The sequence below is a fragment of the Leopardus geoffroyi genome, chromosome X (assembly GCF_018350155.1).
Source record: "Leopardus geoffroyi isolate Oge1 chromosome X, O.geoffroyi_Oge1_pat1.0, whole genome shotgun sequence".
Lineage (NCBI taxonomy): Eukaryota > Metazoa > Chordata > Mammalia > Carnivora > Felidae > Leopardus > Leopardus geoffroyi.
In genome coordinates this window covers 36,721,192-36,733,651 of record NC_059343.1, presented here as the reverse complement: position 1 = coordinate 36,733,651, position 12,460 = coordinate 36,721,192, and the positions used below count along the sequence as shown (strand labels likewise).

Sequence of the window (12,460 nt, the reverse complement as noted above, 5' to 3'; positions counted from 1 at the left end):
ACTTTTTCATACCTTCCCTTTTCTCAAAGTGCCAACAACCCCCTCTCCTGCCCCAGTCCTGCCCAATGATCACTTTTATTTCAAAGTAAATAGAAAACAGAAGTACAGTACTCAGAGAACTTCCTCATCTTCCTACATGCCCATCTGTTTGCATCTACAGGTGCTCCCGGACCCTGGCTTCTTCACTGGTGCAGGGGCCAACCCCTCTCCCTACTTGCACACTACAAGTCCCTTCTTTCTTCTGGGGTCATTTTTTCCCCTCCACAGTACCTTTCCCATCAGCATACAAATGTCTCTCTCTCAAAGACCAAGCAAAAACAAACCTCCCTGAAAATCTGCTACTGCTTATGGAGCCACCTATCGGATATATTGTTATGTGAAAGTTTTGATACTTATATGTATTTTCTTATTTTCAAAAAAGATAACAATGGAAGGATAAACAAAAAACTAGTGCAGATACTTAGCAAAAGAGGAAGGAGAAATTAAGGGGAAGGAGAAGGTACAAAAGCTAGACCTCTCTGAATGGAACTTGTTTACAGTTTTGATTTTGGAATGATGTACATGTTTTATATAATTACAACACCAAATCAAGTCAAATGTAGTCAAACAACTTGGCCTCATTGTATAACGCACTGAAAACATAACCACAAGGAGAATTCTTTTAAGTGACTTTAAAATAGGGATGGGGGGGGAGTGCCTGGGTGGCTCAGTAGGTTGAGCATCCAACTCTTGATTTTGGCTCAGGTCATGATCTCACAGTTTGTGAAATTGATCCCTCCATGAGGCTCTGTGCTGACAGCATGGAGCCTGCTTGCGATTCTGTCTCTCTCCCTCTCTCTCTCCCTCTCTCTCTCTCTCTCTCTCTCTCTCTCTTCCCCCCCCCCCGCCCCTCCTCTGCTAGCTCTCTTGTGCTCTCTACCTCAAAGTAAATAAATAATTTTTAAACAAATAAAATAAGATGGGGTTTTTCTTTACAAAATTTTAGACTTAGAGAAAAGTTCCAACAGTAATACAAAGAATTCCCATCACCTTTCACTCACATTCCCCATGTTAACATTTTTCTATATTTATTTTGTCTTTCTTAATATTTCACTCTTCTTTGTCCATCTATATAGTTCCTAAAAATAAGAAATTCTCTGAATAGCCACAGTAAAATGATCAAGATCAGGGAATTTATGTTGAAAGGGTATTATTCTGTAATCTACAGACTTGGCCCCAATTTCATCAAGCCGTTCTAATGTCCTTTATGGCAAAAATACAAACAAGATTATATATCGCATTTTGGCTGTTAAATCTCTTCACTCTCCTTTGATCACTTTGATCCCTTTGATCTGAAACAATATTTGAAGAATATAGGCCTGGTACGTTCTAGAATGCCCCTCAGTTTGGGTCAGTCTGGTATTTCCTCATGATTTGACACAGTTAGGATCTTTGGCACAAATACCATACAGCCATGTTGCTGAGTGCTTGTCAGTGAAGGAAGCACAATGCTCTTAATTAGTCCCACTACTAGCAATAGTAACTTTGAAACTTTTTTTTTAAGTTTATTTATTTAGAGAGAGAGAGCACACGCAGGGGAGGAACAGAGAGAGAAGGAGCGAGAGACAGAATGCCAAGCAGGCTCTGAACTTTCAGCACAGAACCCTACGTGGGGTTTGAACCCACGAACCATGAGATCATGACCTGAGCCAGAGTCAAGAGTCAGACACTCAACTGACTGAGCCACCGAGGCACCCCAATAGTAACTTTGATAATAGTATCTTTCAGGTTGCTTCCCTGTAAAATTACTCTTTTACATTTTGTAATTAATAAAGTATCCTGTGGGGAGCTACTCTGAGATTCTACAAATACCCTGTCACTCTTCAAACTTTTACCCACTAGTAACTACCTTTTGATGGTTCTTGCTTCAATCAGTAATCGTGGTGATAACTGCCAAATGGTGATTTCTCATGCTAGAATTTCTTCTACATTTATTAATTGGTTTTCTACTCACATGACAGTTTTTCCTTCTCTCTCTCCATTTACTTATTACTTACATCAGAGACTCATGAATTCTTACTTTATTCAATAGCAAAACAGTATTTTGATTGCACATCCCAGGTAGGATATGGCATAAGGACAAAAAGAACCACAAAGAAATCGTGAACAGCATATGGTGGTTTTGTTGTTACTGGCAATGTAGGTACTTTTATACACACACCCTAGGGGATAACGCAGATGAGTAATTATGTTACTGTCATTAGGTACCAATGTCACTTGACAAAATCAAAGGAATCAAGTAACAACCCTATTGAAAGAAACCCTATGTAGCAGTATGAATTAATTTATTTTTCTTCTAAAAAATACAGATTTTTTTAGCTCTGTCCACTGAAAAGGCAAAGCAGGGATAACCCAGAAGTAATAATATACCTAATACCCACATTGTGAATTTAAATACCATTTCCCACTACACAGAAATGGGGCTACTTGGAGAAATGACTGGTTCCAAATCTGGGGCAAGAAATGAATAAGGCAAACCTCAAACATCTTGTGCCTGAAAGCAAGAAAGTTCTCAGACTTCTAGAGTCTTAAAAAAGGGCATAAGAGCTGACTCCTGCTGGCTAAAAATGGGACAATTTGTACATTAATGATTATAATTGATTAAAATGCATCAATATATAAAAACCTATAAATTCATAACAATACAACAACACAAAAAAACCTTCATTGGTCACCTTTGGAAGTTGCCTGGCAACCAACTTGTTATTCTGGAAATCATTCGTAGCAGCTTTATTCATAATATCCCCAAACTAGAAACAGCCCAAATGTCCATCAACAGGAGAATGGACAGACTGTTGTATATTCATACAAGGGTATTCACTCTGCCGTAAAAGAGAGGAACCACTGATCACAGCAAAATGGATAAGTCTCACAAACATGCTTAGTGAGAGAAGCCTTACACGAAAGAGTCCATAGTATATGGCTTTGTGTATAATATGCAGTTCTAGTACAAGCAAAACAAAGTTGTGAAAATTATTAGAACAGTGGTTTGCACTGGGGACATAGCAGCAGAGATTAAATGGAAAGGTGATGAAGGAGGTTTCTGGGATGATGATAACATCATGATAGAGATATGGGTTACACAGTTCTGTGCAAGGTGTCGAAACTCTCTAATGGTACTCTAAGAGTTGTGCATTTCCCAGCATGTAAGTTTTACCTTAAACGTCATTTTAAATATTAAACTTGAATGGCATGTGTGCTGAATTTTAGTGAAAACATGGGTTGATGGTTAGAGGAATGAGTAGATACTTGATAAAGCAAATGTTCATTGTAGAATCTATGTGTAAATATCTACAGTAAATATGCTATTTACTATACAGGTCTTTCAATTTTCTCTGTGCTTGATAGTCTTCATAACAAAACATTGGGGAAAACTTCCATTTTGGAACCCCTAATTATGGAGCTAGGCATTATTGGCTGCTAAAATCATTGAAATAAAAGTCAATGGTGAACTTCGTAATGATGGATTGAGGCAGACAACACCCGAATCCAGAGATCAATCCTGTTGCTAAAAGTAGGACCACCAGACATTATGTTCTTCCTGATGTGTTACAAAAAACTGAAGTATTCGTGCAAAAAAACTAAAATTGAATGTGAGTCTAATCAAGCTCCTAGGTCTAACTACCAGTTTACAGAGAACACGGGAACATATTAAAGGACACTATGTAGGTGTTAATTAGCCAAGTCCAGATTCTAGGAGATTCCATGAGGGTATTTACCCAGTATCTTAACGAACCAATGGCATGAACATTTTTTAAAAAGGTTAGGAGGGGGATATGGTGTAGAGTCAGAGGGACTTAAGACCTATAGCCATCAAATGCAATGTATGGACCTTAAAAACCAGGGACGCCCAGGTGCCTCACTCAGTTGAGTGTCTGACTTCAGCTCAGGTCATGATCTCACAGTTTGTGGGTTCGAGCCGTGCCTTGAGCTCTGTGCTGACAACTCAGAGCCTGGAGCATGCTTCTGATTCTGTGTCTCCCTCTCTCTCTGCCTCTCTCTCTCTCAAAAATAAATTAAGATTAAAAAATTTTTGAAATAAAGGCATGAAATCTGGCTCTACTTACTTAGAGATGAAATGAATAAAGAAAAGCAAGAGGATAGTGGGAGGGCAGACAAAGGAAGAGCCATCAGCATCCCCTAAGGACCAAAAAGAGTGGCTCTGTAGGTAAAGTCAGAAGTTTCAAGAAACATTTTGGGGTGCCTGGGTGGCTCAATTGGTTAAGCGTCCGACTCGTGATTTTGGCTCAGGTCATGATCTCATGGTTCATAGGATCAGGCCCTCTATCAGGCTTTGCACTGACAGCGCAGAGCCTGCTTTGGGATTCTCTCTCCCTCTCTTTCTGCCCCTCCCCTGCACACATGTACACATGCTCACTCCCTCGCTCTCTCTTTCTCTCTCTCTCCCTGAATAAATAAATAAACATTTAAAAAACATCTCATCAAGAGGTATAAAAAACATTTTTCCTTAGGGGTGCCTGGGTGCATCAGACTCTTGGTTTCAGCTCTGGTCATGAATCTCATGGTTTGTGAGTTCAAGCCCCACATTGGGAGGACACACAGCCTGCTTGGGATTCTCTCTCTGTCCCTTTCCCACTCACACTGTCTCTGTCTCTGTCTCTCTCAAAATAAATAAATAAACTTAAAAAAAAAAAAGACAAAAACATTTTCCCTTAAACAAATGTAGACCATCACTCAAAGGAAGAGAATATCGCATGAAAAGGTAGAAAATATGTCTTCCTTACTTGAACACACTTGCTTCCTCAGTAATTCTTAGCATCGTACCCTAATCTTAGAAGCAAATAATCCCTGAAAAACATAGGATACAACAGGTAAGTGTTTGGAGAAATCAGCCAGAAGTGAGGATAGAAAAAATAATTTAAGCATCCAAAATATGTCCAGGAGTTTTTAATGTATTATTATATGGTCATGTTATTTGGTTTTGTGTAAATTGAATTGTTAATCTTCAGCTAATCCTTATCTTTGGTTTGTTGTTTGTCTGTTTTTCTTTCCAGCCCCACTGTGTTCTCCTCGCCTCAAAGGAAAACTCGGCACCTGTTAAACTTGGGGGCTTTGGGGTAGCTATTCAATTAGGGGAGTCCGGACTTGTAGCTGGAGGTAAGAACACGTTTTTAAAAACTTCCTTCAAAATCTGGTCACTTTCAGGCTGGTGTAAAACTTTCAAACTAAATATTAGCCCATCAGTGTTTCATACCCATTATGCCCCCCCCCTCCAAAAAAAAGTGCCATCATATGATTTTGAACCTTTAGAATAGACTGTGCTTTTACTCTTTGTATTCCCACCACTTGGCAGAGAAGTGAGCCTATACATACAGAGATTAAAACATTGTTGGAATAAGGTGATATATGGGGCAAAGTGACTTCTAAAGTTGAACTGGCCAGGGGCACCTGGCTGGCTCAGTTAGTAGAGCATGTGACTCCTGATCTTGGGGTCGTGAGTGCAAGTCCCACACTGGACATAGAGCGTACTTAAAAATAAAGTTGAACTGGCCAAGTGAAGTCCATTCTAAAACATGTGGATTAACCACTTTGAGGTTTACATCAAAGGCTAATGTTTAATTTCATACTGTTTTCCTCTTTTTATTTGTGAAAGTGTCCTGCTCAAGCTATCAATCTGCGTATTTGGGAAGAGCAAGCAGATGTGAATGCAGACTGATTTTATTATTAGCCAAAGCAAAACATAATTAGAAAATTCCCATGCCAGAAAAAAATAGCAGAAAGGTTAAAAATAGACATTTTCTCCACTAGTGTACAGAGGTGGATGCTGCTAATTCCAGATTCAAGAATTTGGATTTTTATTTATTCCTTTCAATAGACTTCAGCTCAGAATGCTGCCTTGGTTTTAGTTCTGTCCCTTGGTTTTGCAAATGACGTAGTTCTCCATTCTGTAAATTATCAATTATGTAGTCCGTGCCTTCGATTTGCTGTCTCCTGATACTGCCAGCCTTCACAAAGACGAAAAATATGAAAAAAAAAATATCAAAGGAAATTTTTTGAACCTATCATCTTTCATGAACGCTTATATTAAATTCAAATACCTAACAAATAATAAATATCAAAACTTTAATTTGTTACATAGGATATTTCATTTAATTTAAGACACCATTACTAACACATCAAAGCAGTGTTAACAGACCATCTTTTGAAAAATGAGCCAGGAGTCATAGTTGTATTCTTTAAATTGTTATTTCATCACATAGCCCTCTAAAATTAAATTGTGTTTAAGGGAGGACGGCGCCCAGGTGACTCGGTCAGTTAAGTGTCGAACTCTTGATCTCAGTCACAGTTCGTGAGTTCAGGTCCTGCATCTGCCTGGTCACTGACAGTGCAGAGCCTGCTTGGGATTCTCTTTCCCTCTCTCTCCCTCTCCCTCCCCCTCTCCCTCTCCCCCTCTCTCTGTCTGCCCCCTGCTTGCTCTCTCTGTTTCAAAACAAATAAATAAACTTAATAAAAATTATGTTTAGGGGCACCTAGGTGGCTCAGTCGGTTAAGCATCTGACTTTGGCTCAGGTCATGATCTCACGGCTTGGGAGTTCGAGCCCCCCGTTTGGCTCTGTGCTACCAGCTCAGAGCCTGGAGCCTGCTTCAGATTCTGTGCCTCCCCCTCTCTCTGACCCTTCCCCACTCACACTCTGTCCCTCTCTCTCTCTCAAAAAAATTAAACATTCAAAATAAAATTATGTTTATGGGGCACCTGAGTGTCTCAGTCAGTTAAGCGTCCGACTCTTGATCTCAGCTCGGGTCTTGATCTCAGGGTCGTGAGTTCAAGCCTCATGTTGGGCTCCACACTAAGCATGGATCATACTTAAAAAAACAACTAAAAATAAATTTAAAAATAAAATTAAATTATGTTTACATTTTCTTCTAGTTTTACATTCTCTTCCAGCTAATCATTTCCAACAATGTGAAAAATTGCAACAAGTATAGTTTTAAAAACTGATTTTTTTCCCCTAATTCAGAACTTGCTTCTGTGATTAGAAGGACTGACTTTAGGATCAGATAGGAACACATCATTTAATTGTAGAATCATTGAATCTCAGAATGCCAAGGGCCTTAACTTCTCCAGTCTTGTAACCAATGATTGCCTTCTCTCATAAAATTCCCAGCAAAGGCTGGGCTCTAGTTTAATTCCTCAGCTGGCAAAGAATTCACTATGATCTGGGCCCATATTTCCGTTTTTGGAAAGCTTACATACTGAAACATTAATCTTTGCATAGAACAGAAATCCATCTTTCCATCATTTCCACCCAGTGGTGCTACTTCTGACTTGCGGGGCCATGCACACCAATTTTAATCCTTCCACATCACAGCCATTCAGATGGTTAAAGACAGTGATCGTGTGCCCCAAAGTCTGATCCAGATTAACTTGCCTAGGTTAATTTAGCCATTCCTTATATGAGAATCTCCTCACTGGAGCCAAGACTGAGCACAATGACAGGTGCAGTCCAGCAGCACTTGGGGCTGTTGCTTTTGCTGTGGGTCTTACATTTCTATCAGGCTTACCAAATTGCATTAGCTTCTTGGACAGCCACGTAACACCACTGGCTCATATTGATTTTGCAATCAACTGCAACTCCCAAGTTGGTTTTAAACAAATGTTGCTATTAAACTACCTCTCTTAAATCTGGTATTTGTACAGATCATCCCTGTGGAAAGACTACACAATTATAACAAATAAATTCTGATGATTACATACCCACAGTTGATGAGATGAAATGAAATGACACAAAGTCCTTTTTATATGTTCTATACGGGCCACATATAATGACTTTGTTTCTCTTTATCTGGGGTATCCTATTAGTATTCAAAGCATCAGCTTCGTATTTTACTGTGCATCTTTTTTTTTTTTTTTTTTTTTTTTTTTTTTTAATTTTTTTTCAATGTTTTTATTTATTTTTGGGACAGAGAGAGACAGAGCATGAACAGGGGAGGGTCGGAGAGAGAGGGAGACACAGAATCGGAAACAGGCTCCAGGCTCTGAGCCATCAACCCAGAGCCCGACGCGGGGCTCGAACTCACGGACCGCGAGATCGTGACCTGGCTGAAGTCGGACGCTTAACCGACTGCGCCACCCAGGCGCCCCAACTGTGCATCTTTATTGAAGGGGAAAAACAGACTCATTACACTTACCTAGACATTTTCTACATGTTAATCTACTTTCTTGAAGTCCATGAACTTTTCCCCTAAATTGTATATATTTTTTTCTTAATGCTTATTTATATTTGAGAGAGACAGAAAGAGTGAGTGTTAGTGGGGGAGGGGCAGAGAGCGAGGGAGACACAGAATCTGAAGCAGGCTCCAGGCTCTCAGCTGTCAGCACAGAGCCCGATGCAGGGCTCGAACCCACGAACTTCAAGATCATGACCTGTGCCGAAGTTGGATGCTTAACCTACTGAGCCACCCAGGCGCCCCTAAATTGTACATTTTTAAAGCTGATTTTGAAAAAAATTTTTTTTTTGCAAAAAATTTAATTTTTTGCAAAATTTATTTTTCTCGGTGATTCTAGAATTAAAATCTTTCTGATGGTCAAAATGTCATTTCTTAGCATACCTATCCTTCCAGTCTTGAAATAACTACTTCACGCATTATAGTGTCTTTAAATATAACATATGTAGACAAAAGATACCCTCTTGTAGAAAGCTTTCTTACTGTTTAAGGTGTTTTTGAAACTATGCTACTGTTAGCTTGTTTGCTAATACTTAACAGCTATTCCCCTGTCAGTTGGAATCTTTGATTACTCAGTCCTCCAAATAGAAAAGAATTCTCTCCTTTATATATTCCATAGAGTAGAAACCACTTACATGTATTCACATTTAACCTGTCTGAAATCCTGCTATTTGGAAAACTTACTTATCCAGAAGATAACTAGGAACCTACAGAGCAATTATTTTTGCAGCAAGATGTTTCTTGACCTTAATACCTATTCATGGTCTTCTCAAATGGGCTTCTGAGGACACACTGTCTGAAACTGGCATGCTGCCATTTTTCATAGTTTTATGGATTCACGTTCCTTCATGCTTTGCACCTGCTACTCCCTGTGATTGGAATACCTTTTGTCATTTTCAGTATCTACTTAACTCTTACTGCTCCTGAAGGCTGAGAGGCTGAGCTGACAATCATCTCCTCTTAAAAAGCAGGCTGATCTTCACCATCCCAAGTTAGGCAACCCTATTCCTTCTCTTCCATTCCACCATAACTATCTGGGCTACATACCTCCAGGTCATATTTGATGCAGGGATTCGTAATCACATCAAAGACTGAGCTTTGTGAGGACAAGGGGGATCATAGTTTATCCCTCTGGATGTCCACAGCACCTCCCACTATGTCTAGGACCTAGCAGGCACTTGGGAAATTGTTAGGAAATAAATGAAAATCTGGTTGCTAATCAGTTTCTGGTTAACAGCAGATTTTATGCAACAGATTAGGAGAAGACAAGGCTGGAGTAAGCACAGTAAGAGAAAAGAAATGAAAGCCTGACAGAAACAGTATATTGAGCAGATACCAAAGGGTAGAAAGCACAGCCCCCATTTAATACTGAAGAACTTGGCCCTTGCATACCCATGAAGTTCCTGAGGGCATTTTCTGTTCTACAGCATACTTCTTTCATGGATACCCGCAGGACAATTCTGAGTCATCAAGAAATGGTTAAATTATGTGCATCATCTTGTGTAAAAGAAGTCCAAAAATTGTAGAAAGACAACCATCCAAAATTATTAAAGTAAAAACGGTTTGAGTGTGTAAAGATTCAAGTCCTAAAGTATTGAATAGGTAGCTATTCAGAACAACTCCTTATCCTGAGCTTCCAGGTAATGAGATTTTATTATATTATCCCCAAATCTGACCTTTAAATATTTAAATGTATATCTGAACTTTGTCAGATATAGTGACGTGTAATTTGGTTTGGTAATTGACCACAAAATTCTAAGAACAGGAAGTCAAAATCATAAAAATCAAGAGACCACAAAGAAGGAAAAGTCAAGTGATCGCAAGCAAGGAGTCTGGGAAGGTTGGTGTGTGTTAAGGGTGAACTCTAGTCCTTTCACCTACCGATCGGCATAAGATACTGTAAAAAACTCATTCCTATATATTCTTTCCCCCATCATCTGTGAGCAAATTCTGGAACCAAAAGACATGTATGTTCCTCAAGAATGAGCGGGGGCACCTGGCATGGCTCAATCAGTTAAACATCCAACTTCAGACCAGGTCATGCTCTCACAGTTCACAAGTTTGAGCCCTGCATCAGTCATGGGTCAGTGGGGAGCCTGCTTGGGATTCTCTCTCTCTCTGCCCCCACCCCGTCAAAATTAAATAAATAAACTTTTTTTTAAAAAATGAATGAACAAAAAAAAAAAAAAAAATGAATGAACATTAAGGGTGCCTGGGTGGCTCAGTCGCTTAAGCGTCTGACTCTTGATTTCAGGTCATGATCTCATGGTTCGTAGGATCGAGTCCCACATCAGGCTCTGTGCTGAAAGAGTGGAGCCTGTTTGGGATCCTCTCTCCCTCTGTCTCTCTGCCTGCCTCTGTCTCTCTTTTTCTTTCTCTCTCTCTCTCTCAAAATAAATTTAAAAACATTAAAACAGGGGCACCTGGGTGGCTCAGTTGGTTAACCATCTGACTTGGGCTCAGGTCATGGTCTCACGGTTTGTGGGTTCGAGCCCGCATCGGGCTCTGTGCTGACAGCTCAGAGCCTGGAGCCTGCTTCAGATTCTGTGTCTCCTTCTCTCTCTTCCCCTCCCTCAACTTGTGCTCTCTCTCACTTGCACGCGCGCTCTCTCTCTCTCTCTCAAAATAAATTTAAAAACATTAAAACAGGGGCACCTGGGTGGCTCAGTCGGTTAACCATGTGACTTGGGCTCAGGTCATGATCTCACGGTTTGTGGGTTCAAGCCCGCATCGAGCTCTGTGCTGACAGCTCAGAGCCTGGAGCCTGCTTCAGATTCTGTGTGTGTGTCTCTCTCTCTGCCCCCCGCCTTGCTTGTGCTCTGTCTCCCTTTCTGTGTCTCAAAAATAAATGTTAAAAAACATATTAAAAAGAATAAATGCTAATTTTCCAGACTGGGGTAGTCTTTCATCCAGGTAAACAGAGAGAATCTCCTTTTTGAGTTGCTCAGGCCTTTCTCATGTAGGAAGTGGTGTAGGAGTCAAGTTGAGTTTCAAAACCTCATCCCAGCTGTAAGAAGGTGCTTGACTGGGGCCATGGTGCTGGTACCCTGACTGGTACCTTGATCTCTTGCCCTGCTTTGCCCAGCTCCTGCCATCAGAACAAGGCGAACTGTCCAGCATGTTCATGAAGTAGGAGGCTTAGCTCTCGTTCTTTCAGCTTCTCAGTGTTATCAGAGGAAGCAAAATGAGGCAATATGGAATAAAAATCTTCCCTTCCAACTAGTATAGTTTCCACTGGTCTACTGCACATTTTAAGTGAGAATATTTTCATTCTCTGAACTCCGAAGTTAACCTCTTCCATTATGTGGGAAGAAGGGGAACCATAATGACCCACAGCAAAGGTCCTTTTTTTATTATTATTTCTTTAAACCACAGTTCTCAGCTCTAGATAAAGTGTCACGCGGTGTTGAAACTAAAAAAATTATCTTGGACTCGATATGATAAGGGAGAAGGGGCAGGGAAAGGGGGAAGGAAAAAAGGCGAAGGCCGGGCCTGCATGCAAGAAGAGTTGCCAAGGCTGGTGGGCACTTCCCCTCCCACAGTAATTTCCCTACAGGGCACAGCTTTTCATTCTGCAGTAGAAGAAAAGACTCATGTAGGAATACTGAGTTAAAAGATGATTACTAGTGTACAAGTAACTGCTATCAGATTCCTTCCTAAAAGCTAGGTTTGATGGGGGTTGGAGAGAAAACTCTTTAAAGAAGATGGAGGCCATGTAGGGCTCCATTCCACGAACCGTGAGATCATGACCTGAGCCGAAATCAAGAATAGGTCACTTAACCAACTGAGCCACCCAGGTGCCCCTGAGCATGTGGCTCTTGATCTTGGGGTTGTGATTTCAAGTCCCACGCTAGGTGTAGAGATTACTTAAAAATAAAATCTCTTTTAAAAAAACAAAAGGGCACCTGGGTGGCTCAGTCGGTTAAGCGTCCGACTTCGGCTCAGGTCATGATCTGACCCACAGTTCGTGGGTTCGAGCCCCGTGCCGGGCTCTGTGCTGACAGCTCGGAGCCTGGAGCCTGCTTTGGAGTCTGTGTCTGTCTGACACACACACTCTCTCTCTCTCTCTCTCTCTCTCTCTCTCTCTGTCCCTCCCTCTCAAAAATAAAAAAGCATCAAAAAAAAATTTAATAAAAGTAAAAAAATAAACAACAACAAAAAAAGTACCTGTCCTGGGCTCGTATTTTCAAGAGGTGATTAAATAATGATTTTCCTTCTGCCTTTTTTGCCCCTT

At 40.5% G+C, this 12,460-nt stretch overlaps 1 protein-coding gene across 19 annotated transcripts in view; it reads left to right on the top strand.

Annotated features, from left to right (window-relative positions):
- The window catches only part of CASK (calcium/calmodulin dependent serine protein kinase), a 358,135-nt gene that overhangs the window by 213,539 nt on the left and 132,136 nt on the right, over window positions 1-12,460 (top strand). For all 19 annotated transcript variants that reach the window (XM_045471860.1, XM_045471852.1, XM_045471865.1 and 16 more), the window contains exon 6: window positions 5,055-5,157. In XM_045471860.1, coding sequence (XP_045327816.1) covers window positions 5,055-5,157 — 103 coding nt within the window. The remainder of the gene's footprint in view (window positions 1-5,054; window positions 5,158-12,460) is intronic.